Source organism: Callorhinchus milii, unplaced genomic scaffold, assembly GCF_018977255.1.
Source record: "Callorhinchus milii isolate IMCB2004 unplaced genomic scaffold, IMCB_Cmil_1.0 Scaffold1, whole genome shotgun sequence".
Lineage (NCBI taxonomy): Eukaryota > Metazoa > Chordata > Chondrichthyes > Chimaeriformes > Callorhinchidae > Callorhinchus > Callorhinchus milii.
The window spans coordinates 13,149,018-13,168,389 of record NW_024704742.1 but is presented as its reverse complement, the minus strand read 5'-3'; the positions used below and the strand labels follow the sequence as shown (position 1 = coordinate 13,168,389).

The 19,372-nt window shown below is 41.0% G+C and overlaps 1 protein-coding gene across 2 annotated transcripts in view; it reads left to right on the top strand.

The window, feature by feature from the left end:
• Nucleotides 1–19,372, top strand: part of LOC103185614 (5-hydroxytryptamine receptor 4-like) — a 91,525-nt gene continuing 72,153 nt past the window's right edge. For both annotated transcript variants that reach the window (XM_007904214.2, XM_007904215.2), the window contains exons 1-7: nt 1–92; nt 5,366–5,426; nt 6,252–6,336; nt 7,981–8,127; nt 10,469–10,669; nt 12,741–12,894; nt 16,315–16,868. In XM_007904214.2, the coding sequence (XP_007902405.1) occupies nt 6,299–6,336; nt 7,981–8,127; nt 10,469–10,669; nt 12,741–12,894; nt 16,315–16,868 (1,094 nt within the window). In that variant the 5' untranslated portion in view covers nt 1–92; nt 5,366–5,426; nt 6,252–6,298. The remainder of the gene's footprint in view (nt 93–5,365; nt 5,427–6,251; nt 6,337–7,980; nt 8,128–10,468; nt 10,670–12,740; nt 12,895–16,314; nt 16,869–19,372) is intronic.

Here is a 19,372-nt window from a genome sequence, read left to right as displayed (position 1 = left end):
CGCTGGTGCTTTGCCGGACTATGAGAAGCCGTGGGATGATAGTTTGCCACCTCTCATCTCCCCTGATCCCAGGAGAAGCTTTGCTGATCCCGGTAAGGTAGGACCTGAGTAAGGAAATGTTGCTTTCAATAGTTTGAGATGATTCAGCGATCCCGGGAATGTGGCATAAAGCGGAGTGGGAGGTGACAGCAAACCCGCGGACTGTCAGGTACACCGCGCAATGGCACAGAGTGAGAGGTGTCAGTCAGGTCAGCAGCAGCTGTTACACCGCAGTCTTTCTTGGTTTTAATGTTTCAAGTGGATAACTTTGCTCTTTAAGAGCACAGTGCCCGGCATTCGTTTTTTATGATGGTTGTGGAGAGAGTGCAATGAAGTCAATTTCGTTTTGGGAGAGACAGATTTCATAATGTATGTTGCCATTGCTCTTTGGTGAAGGTGGGTTCCACCCCAATATACAGGTAAATAACTCACCAAAAAACAGTATGGTTAGGGGGTAACCCAGGAATCTAATCCTAGAGACGAGATTACCACCTCCCAGTTAGACTTTCCTTTCATGTTATTGTTTCTCTGTTCACACAGCTCTGACTGGGTTCAGTGAAAGCGCAGAATAGATGTCGCAAATTTTGCCTTAAACCTCTTTGTGACAGTAACAACAGCACCAGTGGAGAGGTCCGCAGCCACACTGGCGACGCGGCATCAAATCTTGCACCTTTTCACAAGCTTAAAGGAGTAAGTCGACATGTCACACTTTACCACATTTTAGCAGGTTATTCAGGCAACCATGGAGTCCTGTGCTTTAGTGGTTAGAGCACTCACCTCGCAAGGGAGAGGACCTGGGTGTGATTCTGGAGCTCAGTAAACGTTGGGCAAGTTTCCTTACTCCTCTCGCCTCTGTTCACCGAGCAGTAACTAGGAACCTGGATGTTAGTCAATTGGTGGATCGCTTTTCCAGGAGTAATAATCTCTTCCAAAATAATAATAATTTGGTCACTCCATCCACGACTGTTTGTGGGACGCTGCTGTGCACAATTGGCTGCCATGTTTCGCTCACAAAATATACAGTCAATTCACTTTACAGTATATTCTGTGAAGCGTTTTGAGATGTCTCAAAGATGTGATAAGGCTTTATATGAAATGCAAGGATTATTATTACTTTATTATTATTATCCAGGGATCACAGCATTTGATTGCTCTCTAGGTAATGGGGAGCGAGTACTGATTTGCTACCTCTCTGTCACCAGCGCCTTGGGACGTCCTCCCGATATGAAAAGTGCTATACAAATGTAATTTGTTGTTGTTGCCTGGGGTTAGAGATCTGCTACTCATTTAGTTGAACCATTTATACCCCCATTTAAGAGGCAGAGGTAAGTGATGTATTTTTTATTTTTGGCGGGATCATTTCTCTGCCGGGGTGGAAGATGGGGAGTAAACCAATTATTTTATTTATTATTTTTATTTATTATTTGTGAATTATTTTCATTTATGGATTTACGGGGGGAAAAAAAACGGGTTGAATAAATAGTCAGGTTCTCACAGCCTCAAGGTGAATCAAAGTGATGGATCGCTCCCACCAGCTTATTTATCCCCAGCCATGGCCGTATCTGGTGCTGCATGCTGTATGTGTTCACTAATATAGCTCCACATCTATAAAAAGTAATAATAATCCCTCCAAAACAAAACAATAATAAATTGGTCATTTTCAATCCACGACTGTTTGTGGGACACTGCTATGCGTAATTGGCTGCCGCATTTCGCCCACAAATATACAATCAATTCACTTTACAGCATATTTTGTGAAGCTCTTTGAGACATCGAGAAGACGTGAAAAGCACTATATCAAATGCAAGGATTATTATTATAAAACCCTTGGGGAGACTCAGATCTGCAATTTATCAGGATCCAAGAGGGAACTCTAAATGGTCATCGCTGGGGTTTCAAGTGAAACTAGGATCGCCTGACTGTATTCAGAGACTCCAGCAGCATTGCAGCTCTTTTTCTGAACAGATACACAATACAATACAAAATTACATTTGCATAGCGCCTTTTACATCAGAAGGATGTCCCGAGGTGCTGGACAGTGGTCAAGCAAGCAATTTGCAAGCAACAATTGATGGAGAGTGGGAGGGTGCAGGGTATACACGGATAATGTTCTGTGGGCATTACTGACCATAACGAAGGAAGGGTTGGTTTGCTGCTTTGTCTGATTCCTAAGGAGCTAACTGGAAATTGGTTCCACTTCACATATCTGGGCAACCACTGCACATGGTTGTGTTACATTAACAATTTGTGGCCAACAATCCCCCAAATAAAATTGGTCATTCACTCCATTGCTGTTTGTGGGACATTGCTGTGTGCAACTTGCTGCTGAATTTCGCCCACAAAATAAATAGTCACTGCACTTTATTGAGAAGTGCTTTGAGATGTCTCGATGATGTGACAAATGCAAGAATTATTATTATTATTTTAAGAAGTAAAAGGCGCCACTCACGCTTTTCCATCTCATTGACCAGGGCTCTTCAAACCTTCCAACTGGCAGTGAAATAATCAAAGTATCAAAGTGTTGGATCAAAGGCTCCCATTGCTGGTTAACAGTGATATATTGCTTCCGTTGGCTGTACTCCCTGTGCAGTTAAACATTGTAGTTATAAAGAATGTACAGGCCACTTGGCCCAACCAGTCTGTTTCTGTGTTTATATTCCACCAGTCTGACATATCTGCACCTTCCCCCATTTGCTCAAAGTTTGAAAAACATTGTTTTATAACTTTTATATAACATCATGAAACACGGGAATGATAATACAGAAAATACAATTTGAAAGCGGAGGGTGTGAGATTACACTTTTATTAGTTTTGTTACGGTATCAGTTAATTATACTACAGTCAGATCTAGCAAGCACTTAAACCTGCGCTTGTCAGATAATAATATTATTAATAATCCTTGCACATTTCGAGACGTCTCAAAGCGCTTTACAGAATAACTGTAAAGTGAATTGACTGAATATTTTATAGGTGAAACATGGCAGCCAGGTGCATACAGCAGTGTCCCACATACAATCGTGAATTGGGTGCCCCAATTTTTTTTTGGAGAGATTATTACACCCAGAAAGCGATCCGCCAATCAACTAACAATTGGGTTTCTATTTATTGCTGGTAAACAGAGGCGTGTGGAGTAAGGAAACTTGCCCAACGTTTCTCCCTGCCCGAGAATCGCTTGCGAGGCGAGTGCTCTAACCATTGAGCTACAAGACTCCACAATGTCTAGATGTCTAATAACCGATTAATGACCATCCTCCTTGGGGGAAGTTTAGTGGGGTCTTCCTGAGGTTGAGCTTGCTACAATGTGATGTGTCTGGCAATGGAAGATTGGAATGGAGTAAACCCTCTCTGGTTGCCTCGCTAGTCTGGCTCCTGAGCACAGCAGTTCCAGGGCATTGCTGATGACAGATCAGCCAACCCATTCAGTGGAGGGGCAGACTGATCATCTACTCTGCTCTGTTAACCCTGAAAACCAAAGCTCTAACAGGTATGGTGGTCCTAGCTGGACAAGCATCAGGGAGTTGCTAAGCAGTGCTCATAATCACAAGCTATGCGGCTTTAGATGGTTAGCGTTAACCCCAAGACACAGTATGATGGGCTTCCCCATGTGCCAGCCACCCAACTGACAAAAAAAAATGATACACCAGAAATGGTGACCTGCCCTGACTTAACTTTGTGGTGAGGTTCTCTCTCTGTCTCTCTCTCGCTCTTGGCTCTGTGCAATACATTTGTTCTCAGCTTCTCCTTCTGTGTGCGCGGGCTTGTCTGGTGAAGGGTATGTGAGAAGAGTGTGACGCTGCATGAGATGCTTGTCTCACATACAGAGCCTTCACCAGACCTGCCTGGGCACATGGAGGGGAGAGAGGTGCCCTCACGCACATGCAGTACCTCCTTCTTTCACATACAAATTCTTCACCAGACTTGCCTGAGCGCACAGAGAAGAGAATCGCTCCCTTCCGTACGCGCAGATGTGATTGTAATCTTACAGTATAAACCCCCCAATATTTGGACATCTACATATTGCTAAAAATTGCTAAACAAAATAAACCCAGAAGTCCTAATAATGAAACATGTAGTTGAGCAAACCTTTAATAGAGTTACAATTAAGGATTCAGTACATTGTACACAGTACACAGTACAGGAGTCCTATAGCTTAGTGGTTAGACCACTTGCCTCGCAAATGAGATGACCTGGGTTCAATTCATGGCAGGGCAAAATGTGAGGCAACTTAACTTACTCCACACGCCTCTGTTTACCTAGCTTTCCGGGAGTAATAATTCCTTCAAAATAAATAAAAATAATTTAGTCACTCAATCCACGACTGTTTATGGGACATTGTTGTGTGCAATTGGCTGCTGCTTTTTGCTCACAAAATATACAGTCAATTCTTTACATTATTTTCTGTGAAGCGCTTTAGGACGTCTTGAAGACATGATAAGGTGCTATATCAAATGCGAGGATTATTATTGTATTCAGTCTCCATGCAAATATCATGTACAGTACAGTAGTTATAATAGCTACAACAAGTTAGAATAGCTTTGTCTTTTCACTTATTTTCCTGGTTTTAAATAATGTGTTTTATAATAAGCTGGACCCAGGTGGAACTTATCCTCTGCTATGCCTATGCTGCCTTTACCCACAAACCCACTGAAGGAAATTGAGAATGGCATTCTTGAAAAGTAAGGAAATAGCTTAGAATAAATTGAATAGCTGGATCTCTGAGTTTTAGAATAGTGATGCCAGTTTTTATTTTATATACTGCAGTTGTGCACTTCTCAGGTGGATGATCCTGTGGTACTACAGGGTGAACAAAACCTCATGATAACTGCCCTATTATCTAAAAAAAATCATAATTTCTTTAAGATATTGTAATGGTATCACCACTTTTTAGTCACCCTGTATTTGAAAAAGAAAAGATTTGTGAAATTTCATTACTCTTTTTCAAAGTACCAGGTGGAGAGACATGTAGAATACAGCAACAAACTGTTTTAGAAATGGATGAGGAATTAAAACGATAAAATTATAATCAATGAAATTGTTCCCCAGATGAGTAAGTGGTGTGCTGGCATCACATTTCAGTTTCACTGCACTTTGTACTTCTGTTTACTAACTTGGTAATTTGCCATGGAACTTGATATACCACTTGTGTAAAGTCTTTGATCTCTTCCTACAGCAAACATTTACCATCTCATATTTTAATTGTTCGGCATATTGTTACTGTAAGTATAGCACTACATTTAAAGAGTATAGATGGATGTAAGAAAGTGCTGCAAAGCAAAAGCAAAGTGCAAAAGGATGACTGAGAACATTGTTTTCTATTGTATCACAGAAAGAAAAGCTCACATTATGAAGAGGGAGACCGCACTCACTCAGTCAGTCCTCTGATTCTGGTAAGTGATGTTTCAAGTTCTATATTATCATCCCGATTATTGGTTAACTGTTGGGAGGGCCAGCATTTTTTTAAAACTGAATCTTTAAGGCCCATAGAAAGGCACACCACCATTACCACAAGCTTCACAGCTTTAGCTGGTTAGACTCCAGCAGTAGGTGAACAGAGTGCTTCCCTTTGGAGAGTGTGCGAAAGAGCATATTTCCTCCAGAGAGTGAGTGAGCAAGAGAACTCAAGAATTCCATTCAAGACATAGAGAAATTTCCAGATGACATATATATGTTTGGAACTCTCAGTCTGGTTTGGATACTCTTAAGCATGGTGATGGGTTTCACTTGCTAACACTTGCAAGTGTTAGGCATCCGGCTGACCAAAACAAAACTGCCAAAATTGAAAATTGCATCAAAGATAAAGATAAATTACAAAGAAGTGATTAGGTGTCACCGATTCTACCTTTTGTTTCCTTTTCAAAACTATCACCTTTCTTATGTCTCCCAGTTCCCAAATAGTTTAAGATTTTGTACTTATTCAGAGCTTGGTTGACGACCAGCTTTTGCAACAGCCAAAACGTAAAAGACCGTTTTTGCTGAGAATTTATAAGGGGCTTTTTACGTCTGGAGGAGGTCTCAAAGCGCATCACATTTTAGCTAAATTAATTAAAAGGTGCTTTATAATCCTTGCATTTGATGTATCTCCTTTCACAGCAGATGGATGTCTCAAAGCCCTTCGCACAATTTATTGTAAAGTTTATTTTTTAGGCTTTGATCTGAAGATCGACCATCGTGCCTCTATGGGCTGGTGTCCTATGTCTCGTTCTCTTTTTCAGAGTGTCATGGATTTCTCACAAGAAGGGGCTTAAACCCAGCAACACCCATGCAGATGACCGGAGAAACTGACACAACGAAAAACTAGTAGGTATATTGGATCTCACGAGAGCTATGTGGTAAGCAGACACACAATAAATCAGTAATATTATCAATGAAAATTCCAATATTGGGTAATGTTATTGCTGTACCGCTCACATATTGCTTCTGTGCAACATCACAAGGGCATGGGTGACATGTCCTTGAAACTGAAAATCAGAATCAGGCCATTAAATGCTTATTTTTCCCTTTTGTCGCATGTGCCTACCTCTTTTCAAAGCTATTGGGGTTATGTGTACTCTACACCAGTATTTTTTGTGGTGCGCTTAAATTTATTATATTTCCTGCTTGGAAGTTTTTGAGGGAATTTAAATGTGTTGTAATAAATAAATTAATTAAACCTTACCTTTGCTTTAATGAAATGGTCAACCTTTTGAAGGCCTGTTCCATGAAAAATGTGGGCGCCAAATTTAATGAACTTATGGTATTTTACTGCTCCTTGTCACTTTCCATTATCATCAACATGCATCAGCCTGCTTCAGTGGGGAGCACTCCTACCTGTAATTTAGAAGGGTTCAAGTCCCACATTGGCACTTTGAGCTTCAGTGGTGGGGTGGTGAGTGGGGTTCAATCACTTTGAGGTCAGCCAAAGTTGGCAAGAAGTCAGTCACAACTGATTCACTTACCCACACTATTTCATGAACCGTCTATCGCCTGCCCACTGACTGACTGGCAGCCCAGTCCGCCAATCACACCCCTCATCCCACCGCCTGACCCTGATTGACATCTGACTGCCAATCAAAGCTGGGGATTGCTCAACGACCCACTCATTGATCGATTGGCTGGTTGGGGACACTGGGAGAAGTTCCCTTCCCTTTTCGAGCAGTGCCAAGGGATCTTTAACGCCCTCCTGACCGGGCCGACGGCACCTTGGGTTTTCGTCTAATCCAAAGGGACAACACCTTCAACAATGTAGCATACACCCAGCACTGCATGGGAGGGTCAATCTAGGCTGTGAGTTCAGAGTCCCAAAGCAGGGCTTGAACCCACAATCCTTTGACTCACAGACGAGAGTGCTTCCAACCAAGCCAGGCTAATACTTTGCTCCATGATTTGTGAGATATTGACCCATTGCAGTGCTACACAGAAAAGAGCTGTTGCCAAACAAGTGAATATCTTGTTCTAAAATCAATGTTAAGATTCGTCAAACAGCTGTTTGAGGGACAGAACCCATAAACCTGTAAACCTGAAAGCTGCATGAATCCTAATTATAAATTGTCAAAAGATCCCCAAAGCGTGTCTGTTTACTTTGGTTTTGATATTAATAATAATAACAATAATAATAATCCTTGCATTTTGATATCACGACTTATCACACAGTTGAGACGTCTCAAAGCCCTTCAAGAATATATTGTGAAGTGGATGACTGAATTTTGTGGCCGAAACACAGCAGTCAATTGCACACAGCAGTTTTTACAAACGGTGGATTGAATAACCAGATTTATTTTACAAATTTCCAATTTTTAATTAAAATTTTTAATTTAAAATTTACAACACATCATCACTGTCTTAGATTCTGTTCTTCAAAGGATAGACAATAGCAGGAAAATGACAGAATCTTTTCTGTAACTCCAAACACCGAATTGGTTGCAAATTCTGATCCCAACTGATTAAATGTTCTGTTTCCGGCAGTTCCAGTGCTGGCCAGCCAGAGTCAGGCTACAGGCTGACGATAGTGGAAGGAACTATCCTCACCCTATTTTTCACCATTATAATAATGATGACTATTCTGGGCAATCTCCTGGTTATGGTGGCCCTCTGCATGGATAAACAACTGAGGTGAGAAGTCATTTGTTCTTTCTCTTGCTCTCTCACTCTTTCTCACAAAGATGTTTTGCCTTGGTAATCTTTCTACAGAGAGACAACTTTCCAGATTAAGCCTCATTCTATAGTGTTACTTTTTTTGTCATTGTTGATTCATGTGCTTGTATGACTGGATTACCTATATATTTGAGAAGCTTTTTTTTCATTGATGATTACAGGTGACGTTTGAGTTCTGTTCTGCTACTCTTGATTGCTACTGTTGTAACCACTATCTGGAAAGGATAAAAAAAAAGGATTTATACTGTAATACAGTATCAGACATTCATGCCAGGTTCACACTGCACTTTTGGCAGTGATTTGATTTTAGTAGTGATTCGCCGTCACGTATATAGTTTAAGCAAGGACCCAGACATTACTGTGAGGTACAGGCAGTTCTGTAGGCCTTACCGAATCTGGGGAAGTGGTTTGAGGAACTCACAATATAAATGTGGTTGGTGCAAATTGAACTCTATTGTATTACATTCAAACCTTTTTTTTTAACTCTATTGAGATTATAATAACAAATGAGTATCAGTATTCTCACTGAGCACAAAGCTGCAAAACCTTGTGTGGGTTTTTAGGTTCATTTCAAGTATAACACACTGTCACAGACGAGTTGGGCTGAATTCTATGTCCCTGTAAAATTGGGTGGAGATCAGAGGACATTTCAAAGTGCTTCCCACTCACCATCTCTTCACTGGGAGCGAAGCCAATTACTAAAGTAGAAAGCTTCAGTGATATGATAATTAGTACTGCTGATGGTTAACACACCAGATGTTGCATTTTCACACTGCATTTTGCAGAGCATAAACATTAAGTCTATACAGGTGATTTACCCCACACGAGCTGTCTAATCTAACCCACTCCTCTGCTTAATTTCTTTTACTCCGTATAATATTCCTCTATGTCAAACATCTGCTTCATTAATAATAATAATCTTTACATTTGATATGGTGCTTTTTACGTCTTCTAGACGCTTCAAAGCTCTTCACAAAATATACTGTAAAGTTAATTGACTGTATATTTGTGGGCGAAACACAGCAGCCAGTTGCACACAGCAGTGTCCCACAAACAGTTGTGGATTGAGTAACAATTTTTTTTCTTGACGGATTATTATCCCTGGAAAAGCGATCCACCTGGGTTCTAACAAATGGGTTCCTACTTATTGTTAGGTAAACAGAGGTGCGTGTAGTAAGGAATCTTGCCCAACATTTCGCTCTGCCGGGAATCAAACCCAAGTCTCTCGCTTGTGAGTCGAGTGTTCTAACCAAGCTCCAAGGACTCCAAGCTACAGGATTGTCATTCCATTTAAAAAAAACTGCATTCATTGCAGTATCAAGCAGTGAATTCCACATTGTAAACCTTCTTTTTGTAAAGAATTTCTGTCCTCTCTTTAATTGGTTTTTTTGCAATTACCTTAAATATATGCAGTCTCATTATTGATGTGTTGAGCAACGGAAATAATGCATTACTATTTACCCTACATAATCCTTGAAGGTCTGATTCATTCTCTTTCCTTGTTTGCAAAATATTGTTTTCCCTTTTTCTTCTTTTGGACATTGATCCCCAGCCAAGAAGAGAGGCAGGTGACTTGCTCCCAAGTCTCTCTCCCAGAGTTATTCTGCAATCTGTTCTTAAGAGGTATGTCAAAGAGTCTTCTGATCTCCAAACCACTTTACGAGGACTTAGAATTGCACAGAATGATACAGTCCAGAAACGGGGCATTCAGACCAATTAGCTTGTGCCATTCCTATACCCCTCTATGCCTTTATTCCTCATTTATCTTATCAACCCAGCTCCTCCCTTCACTCAGCCGGTACTCAGACAGTTTTATGTCTCCTTCCCTGCCCACTCCTCCACTGTTAAGTGGGCTTTCAGCTTATCTGTCCCCATCCTCTGGAGCTTCATCCCTCTAACTCGCCCCTTCCTCAGTCTGTCTCAAGACCTTCCTCTTTGACCGCACCTTCAATCTTTCCCCTAGCCCCAGCCCCATTGGTTCCCATCCCTACCTCAGGTGCCAAACCATGACTATCAGGTGCCTTGGGACATCCTCCCGACATGCAAGGCGTTGTATAAATATAAATTTGTATTTTATTGTTGAATTGTTTGCATCAAGTTTCCTCTTAAATCCACTGATAGATTCTGCTTCAATCACAGCTTCTGGCAACGAGTTCCACTTCTGCCTAGCCCCCAATGCCTGCATGGCATTGGTTTGATTTACAAATCTCAATTGATCTTCAAGGTATATCTCAGTCTTCTGTGTCAAAATCGGAAATTTCTAGTGCTATAAATTATACATTTTATGTTTTTCTTGCAGAAAAATAAAGACCAACTACTTCATAGTTTCTCTGGCTTTTACCGATCTGCTTGTAGCCATTTTGGTGATGCCCTTTGGTACAATTGAGACAGTACAAGAGCATTGGACCTATGGAGAAACCTTCTGTCTTGTTCGAACATCCTTGGATGTTCTACTCACAACAGCATCCATTCTTCATTTGTGTTGCATTGCATTAGACAGGTAAGTAATGTGCATTACATTACACTCCACATAATATACAATGAGATCTGTCTTTGGAGACTCAACAAATTCTCACTGAGTGACTTTTGCAGGGTGAAAGCTTACCACCAAAAATAACAGCATTTTACATAAGTCTTGGAACTTGTTGGCATGTCTGCTCATTACTAACTATTAACCGTGATGTTAATTTATTCCTCATTGATACAAAGCAAACTTTCTGCCTATTCTCTCATCCAGCAACAACAACAACAACAACAAGATTCCATTTATAAAGCGCCTTTCACGTCAGGAGGACGTCCCAAGGCGCTGCATAGTTGGGTCATGACCCGAGCAGGGGGAAATGGTCAGGGTGAGGGGAGGGAAGGGAGGGAGCGAGCAAATAGTGTGTGGGTGAGTAGACGTATGTGGGCAAGGATGAAATATGAAAGAGTTAAAGAACTCTCATTTTAAAAGCAGACATGGTAGAAAAAACAGAGGTTGTATTAGATAGTTACTGATACTAAAGACTTGTTCAGTTTCTTCTCAGCTAGAATACCATATATTGCACAACGTCTTGTCACTCTCATTTCAGTTATAGTTCCAGCTTCATTCACATGATCAGAAAGGTCACAGGAAAGGGGATCCAAAGGGAAGGCTGTGAACCAGTTATCTCATCACGCAGCTTCACCTCCTTGAGCAAATCTCTGTCAATGGTTCTATATAATGATTAAAAAATGAAAATCTCAAAGCATTTCTGTCCAGTTCTTTTTAGATAAAAATAATTTCAGCCGCTACTCTTAAGTATTTACTTTCCTTTTTCAGATTATACCTTCAAAGAACATCTTATACAGTCACCTTTTCCAGGACTGCTATTAACATTGAATCATGGAAAGGTGACAGCACAGCAGGAAATCATCCTCGCTAGTGTTAACTGGAACTACCTATTTTTATTCCATTCTCATGCTCTTTCTCCCCTCAATCTATCAGTGACCCTAAGGTTAAGGTTAGTCTTAACTAGTAACTAGTAGTAATCATTAAATAAAATGAGGGTCAGGAAGGCTCAGAAAAAAACTCTAAATAGGAAGTTATTAAGAAAAGAATGAAAGGAACACACGTGTCTCTCCGAAGGCCCAGTGTATAAATGTATTGTTTGGTATATTACTGAACCTTACAAACCAGATCACAAGTTGTATCTTTGGTCTGTTGCTGAAGTGGTCATTCTCAGGGGGGAGGAGGAAGGTGATGCACTATAATTGACACCACAGTGCCTTGGCTAGAGAGAAATAAATCAACACCTTTACTGCTCTTTATCATTATCTTGTGGACAGTGTGTGTGGACCTCAGAGGCTCAATATTTCTCATGGTTTTAGCCAATTGTCTTTAAATTGATTGTGATGCAGAATTTTGGAAAATTCTTAAAGTCATGCTTAATTTGGAAGTGTTTTGTGGACTGCGGCTTCCAAACCAAGACTGAATTAAGGAATATTTCAAAATTCGTCTGGCACCACCTTCAATTTTAAGACAATGGCCTCAAGGCGAAGCCCATGAGCAATGTCAGTTCCTGGTGAGGATAGGATTGGGGTCTGCTGGAATGACCTTGCCCTGTCACAGTTGAATCACCCACTGGCATTTACTGCTTGGGCTCATACATGAAGGATGATGACTTGGGCAAGACACTGCTGAGAAGTATGACACTGTACTCTATCCTGAATGTCTGTCTTGGGCAAGGAGGAGGGATATTTGAGGAGAGGGAAATGCGTATCAAGATAAACTATGGGTAAGGACTTGTCGCTAACAAACCTGTTTCCTTCTCTGCTAACTTTGAGTCCAGTCTGAGTGTTTTGCTGCAAAATAATTTTTTTAAAAAGTGAATAATTTTATAATGATGTTGTAAATTATGGTCTCAAATAACACTACAGAATTCCTGTAACATGCTCAGTCCTTCAACCCCAATTTCCTGGTTTGTTTCCTGTCACTTATTGTAGCCCACAGAGAAGCATTTACCAAAACCACCCAGTAATATCTTGGGAAGTTGTCTTCGGCACTTGATCCTCAACAACCTGCGATAGCTTCTTTGTTCATTTATTTTCAGATATTATGCAATTTGTTGCAAACCCTTGGTCTACAGGAACAAGATGACTCCCTGGCGAGTGGCTCTTATGCTGGGTGGATGCTGGGTAATTCCATGCTTTATATCTTTTCTTCCTATCCTGCAAGGCTGGAACACCATTGGAATTACGGAGACTGTGAGTATTTCTGGAATTGTGGAATACAGCACAACATTACATTTGTATAGTGTCTTTCATGTCGGGAGGACGTCCCAAGGTGCTGGACAGTCAAGGATGTGTCCCAAGCAAGGGTGGGGAGGTAGGAAGGTGGCCGAACATATGGTCAAAGAGGAGGGTCTTGAGATGTGCCTTGAAGGATGCAAGGGAGGGAGTGAGGCAAAGGGACTGTGGATGGAGTTACAAAGTATGGAATGACCTTACCCTGTCACAGTTGAATCACCTACAATGCGTGTGGAGATATGGAGGTGCTGGAACACAAAAGGCTTTACCAGACTTCAGCAACCGAGAGCAGACATTTTGTTGCTCCCAGGCCTGTGACACTGTGATTGACCAAAGACTAAGGGGTAGATGTGATGGGGATAACTGGACTGTAACTGCATTGAGGGGATGAGCCTCATTGAGCTGAGAAGCCCTGTGCTCATTTCTGATTTTTCTGTGGTCTTGTGAGGATCCACAGATCATTATCATTGTAGGATGATAAAGTGAAAGTTAAATTTTATTTATTGCAATATGTTTCGATCACTGGTTTCAAAAAGATAATCGGTTGGAGCAACTTTTCAGCAATTCGGGATGGCTATTAAATTACAGTGGTTTGGGTTCATAAACTTAGAGCTCCTTGTTAAAACAAAGCAAATAAAAAATGCTGCCTTCAAGGTTGTTGGATCACCTGCATGTTGTGGGCATGGATGCTACGTGCAGGCAGCATTGCTGACGTCACTTCCTGCAGCTTTACATGTGTCCTTTGAGCAGGAAACTTTACTGATGAAACCTTTCTTAAGCATAGTGAGCATGAATAAAGTGCAGGAAATGATGTAATTGATGACTTGAACACCTGGAAGGCAAACAGTTTTTCATGCAGGAAGTCAAACAATCCTGCCCTTCTGGTATAGTATGTGTCCACTACAGACACAGGCTCTAAACTGGGACGCCTTATAACGGAGTTGCCTGTATTGGCAATAATTCCATATTGAAATTACTGTAATTGCTTTATTATTGTGCACCCTATATTTTCTGCAGGGTCTGAAATGAAATTGCACATCTGAAACTTCATGGTTTGCAACTGACCATCTCAATCGATTGCTAAATTGATCATGAGTCACATTTACGGGCCGGAGAAAGGCAGTGAATCGATTCCTTACTAATGCATTTAGTAAGAACATAACTGATGAGAGCAAAGACTAATATCAGCTAATAAAGTTACAAGTCAATAAAGTTACCACAAATCACAACCAATCTACTTATTCCTTAAAGAAATCCACATCCCATTAGAACATTTTGAATCTGGTGACATCAAGACCAGGAATTTGTAGAGTAGACAACCTTGAATTACTGAGAGAACATGATCACAGGATCACAAGATTAGTCCTTTTGACCCATTTGATCTCATCCTTGCAAAACACTCATCCTACCATCCTTTCATAGTATCAAACATATTTTTCAATATCTTTTCAATATATTCAGTATCCTAGTCTCAGTCACCATCCTGGGCAAACTGTTCCAATTGTTAATTATTTACTGGGTAAAGAATAACTCCTGGTGACTGTCCTGAAACTGCCCTTTGTAACTTTAAATTTTGATGTTCCTGGTATATAAGAACAGGAGCGAGATCTAGCAGATCTACTTCCAGACTGTCTCAGAGCAGAAACTTACAGTATAAACCATAGTGATAGAAGCTACTGAGCCACATGGCAAATGCAAATATTTCCTTTTACAAGATTTTACAATTCAATCATTTGGAAGAAGCCAATTTCCCTTTAATTATACTGTGAATACTCTAGACACAGAACAGCTAGGAGTCAGTAGCTTGTGATATTAAGCATCTATCTGGACATTCTGTTTCATTTATTCAGAGAAAAGTGAATGGAAGGTAATTCCATCACGGAAAGCTTGGGTTTGGGTTTGGCATCAACAGTTCCCCTCAGAGTGACGCTATGTGATCAGGCACCTATCCATTCCCTACTGGTGGGGGGAACCCACTTCCTAAACCATCTGTTTTAAATCACCAGCTTGAAATTACCCAACTCTCCTGAGTCACTTTCAGTAGCTTATCTTTAATGTCTGGTCTCATAGCAAATGTGAGTAGGGATTGACTGGATCAGGTATTCTGTCCCCATCCATTTTGAAACCAGATGGCAGAGGTATGCATTGGAAAGAAAGGTATTGCTCATCAAGGCTAATAAACGATAGGAGGCAGTCAAAGCCAGGCAGCATATTGAAACCTAGTCCAAGAATTAGGATGGTTGCAAGCAGAGAGTCAAAATGTAGCCAGAAAGATGTCCGCTCAATAATAATAATAATAATCCTTGCATTTGAAATGAGAGTAAGGTGGGAAACATAAGACAGTGAGCATTAGTTCAATCTTGTTCATTTGTATGTTATAGAGAAAATATTATTCTGACAAAATGTTTGTGCTGGGTTTCTATAATTTGTTTTAAAGAACTACAGAAACCAGCTTTAAAGATCAGACTGTATTGAACAATTTACTCAATTCTGCATGTTCTGAAATGCTAAGAAAAAAGAGTGAATATAGGCCCAGGTGGAATTTCTCATCCTCCACTCTCCTCTCTTCCTTCCTCCCTGCAGCTGCAGTCATATTTTATTCCACTCCATCCACTGACAGATTGGGAACAAAACTAATTTTGCCAATGCTGTTTGCTGACATTAAAGATTTATCCTCCACAGTTCAGACATCTTCGCACATGTTTCAAATCACCTATTCAACTGGCTTGCCAACACTCCTGAATCATGAAGTCGTTTAAGCAAAAGTCAAATTGGTTTTAAGGCAACAGTTCTTGACTGAATAACTCTAGAAGACTATATAAGTTACAGATAAACTTATGCAACGCAGGGCTGCATTACCTGAAGTCAATTCAGCTTTGAAACAATTTTTTTGTTTAATTGGCTAAAATTTCCTGCAGACTGATTTGGTTGATATCGATTCTGTCCTTCCAATGTGAAAAGTGTAAAATGTGAAAACTTTGTTGTTGTTGACGAATCCGTCATATTGTGTTTAGAGAGTGAAAAGCAGTAGATGGAATAGAACAGTATCGGGATGTAATCTACTGTGTTAAATAATTAACTAAATCCACGAGTGTTTGTGGGATACTGCTGTGCGCAATTGGCCTCCGCATTTCTCCCACAACAAATACACAGTCAATTCACCTTGCAGTATATTCTGTGAAGCACTTTGAGACGTCTAGAAGACGTAAAAAGCACTATATCAAATGTAAAGATTATTATTATTAAGACTGCTCCCCACTTCTATTCACAAACAATCTTTTTGACACAATCCAAGGGTTCTCTTTCAGTGCAGAGGCTGCGTACTCTGGTTACTTTGAACGGCTTTTCTTTTCTACTGTTGTATTTCCTGTTTCGCAGATAGAGGAAAGGAAATTCAACCGAGCCATAAATGAAACGTACTGTGTATTTATGGTGAACAAAACATACGCCATCACATGCTCAGCCGTGGCATTCTACATTCCCCTAATCCTCATGGTGCTGGCTTACCAGAGGATATACGTCACCGCGATGGAGCACGCCCGACGTATAGGGAATCTGCAGCGGGCAGGAGCTGCCACAGATACCGACAGCACTGAACACCAGGGCTCCAGTGTGATGAAAAGGGAAACCAAAGCAGCAAAGACACTGGGCATTATCATGGGATGTTTTTGTCTCTGCTGGGCACCTTTTTTTATCACCAACATCGTTGACCCCTTCATCGAATACAGTACACCAATGCAGCTGTGGAACGCTTGCCTCTGGCTGGGATACATTAACTCAGGGTTGAACCCCTTTCTATATGCTTTCTTGAACAAGTCGTTCAGACGTGCCTTTCTGATCATTCTGTGCTGTGGGGACCACAGGTATGGACGAGGAGCAGGCTACGGAGCAACTTACACAACATCCGTGAACAGGACAACAGTAATACTGAGGTAAGGCCTATTAATTTATAAGCGGCCCCGTGCCTTCCCTTGGCGCTAAGGATTGGCCATTTCAGCTTGTTTGATGTACTGTGAATTGTTTATCTAGGGAGCTTCAGTCGCTTAAGCAAGGTGCTGTACAATAGGACTGTTTCTCATTTTCCCAAGAATGGCATTCGTTCCTTTCTCACAGTCATTGTTTATTAGTTCTTAATAACAAATCCAGGATCCTTGCTGATCCAAATGCATTGCTGGCTAACCCGGTCTCACCTCAAAGAGTTCCAATTCTGAAATGCTGGTCTTAACCCCACTAAATGGGGCGTTATTAAAATCAATACTGCAAACCAAAACTCTCAGCTAAAAAAATATTTTCACCATGGCTTGTTCAAGGGGAGTTCTGGACACCTGATTGCTGAAGTGTTAATGATTTTAATTACAGCGCGCTGCTCCCTTCATTGACATTTGCTAAACAAGAAACCGGTATGATTGCTCCAGCACATTGTGGTTGTACAATTGCACTGGACAAGACTGGCCCAAATCTCTCTGCCCGGAAAAGATATTCAAACTTAAACCATTCCATCAAATAATCAGGTTAAGTTGGTGAAGAGTTTGCCCGTGTGTAACTGAGCCACACATACAGTGAAAGTCCCACATCTGTGCTGTACTAGCTGATCTCAACCAGGGTGACATTGGAGATGTGATCGTAGCTTCAGTCCCATTTCCTTCCTCAACAACCATCCCCCCAAAGGCAAAGGAAAAGTGAATTGTCAGTTTAAGTTCCTTCTGATCACAATCCCGGCTGGAATGATGTCTGTGAGGATAGGGTGTAGCTGTGATACTCAATGGGTTACACTTGGTCACTGTGAAACCCTATCTCAGCACAAGTGATGAGGCAAGAGCACTGTTGGAGAGAATACTGGAGTCAGACTAAAGATCTAAAGACTAAAGATCCACTTGTCAGGATGGGTTGAATGTAAAATTGTGGTTCTGTGATGACAGATCCAGCCATTGCACAATAAACCCATCTTTTTAGTTACAATCTGCTGCATTTTTCACAGAGGTGGGTCGGTGGATATGAACTTGAAACACTTGCTTGGTACAGCTGGCCCCACTGTGATTTGTAAGATTTTATATGAACAGCAATTGTAGTTTTAGCAAATAAATCTGTCCAATGTTTCCAGTAGCTGGAGATCAGATGGAGCTCAAAGGTACAGGGAATTTTTAACATTTCATGTGTATGTTGTTTGATGGATATTTGCTTAAGGTGAGAGGAACAAGTTTAGAATTAAACTCCCGCATCAATAACACCAATAATAGTTTAATTGCAATAAAAAGTACAAGTAAACTTACTTCTTGAGAATCGAAGGACACAGGCAATCTGTAGAGAAAAGTATTTTAGCACCTGAAAGTGGTGCTTACCTTTCTCTGCTATCTGTAGGTACCTACTGGAGGTACTTACTTCAAGAAATGTTAGCATTCTGCCTATTATCTAATGCCACCCACAATCTGTTTTACTGCTCGGTTTGGAATTGTTCATTCCCCAGTGTTCGAATAATAAGCAATAAGGAGAGAGCGGACAAGCTTCTTAGCTTTAGCTTTGAAAGGAGATGCCTTAGAGGGAATTTTATGCAACTATATAAGATTTTATTTTGGGTTTGCAAATAATAATAAGCCTTTCATTTGATATCGCACCTCATCACATCGTTGAGATATGTCAACGGGGCTGAGGGGGGGGTGCGGCTGGTGGGAGGCTGTATGTATGTTGTGCGGGGCGGTGTGTGGGGAGCTCGGGACTGAAACACTGATTGTCCAGTGCCTTGGAACATCCTCCCAACGTAAAAGGCGCTACACAAATGTAATTTTGTTGTTGTTGTCGAAACGCTCCACAAGATATACTGTAAAGTGGTTTTGACTGTGTATTTTGGGCTGAAAGTAAACATTTACCACAGAAAAAATACAGTCACTACACTTTACAAAATATACTATGAAACACATTTGTTTGTCTCCCTGCATGAAATATCAAATATAGTAATAAGGATTATTATTATTAATAATAAACCCAGAACACTACTTTCAGAAGTACTGAAACAGAACAAGAGGCCAAAGATTTAGCAACAACAACAAATTGTATTTATTTTATGCCTTTCACGTCGGGAGGATGACCGAAGGAGCTAGACAATGAGGTGTTTGCACCCGAGCTGCAGGTTGGGATCAGAGAGGAGTGGAGGACAAGGGGATTGGTGGAGGGAAGATGACCGAAGTCACGGTCGAGAAGGAAGAAAGAAGCAGACCTTGAAGGAGGCAATGCTGTCAGTGCTTGAAGTGTGGAGGTGCTGACGGGAGCCAAGCAGGAGAGAGTCTTGACGACATTCAACTGTCGGATTTGAGTCTGACAGACAATTCATTAGGACAGCAGTGGTCCTGGAGTCGAGGGTGGAGGTAGAGAGATATTTGGGTATCATCTGCATACATGTGGATGTTAACCGTATGTCTGCGGATGATATCCCTGAACAGGA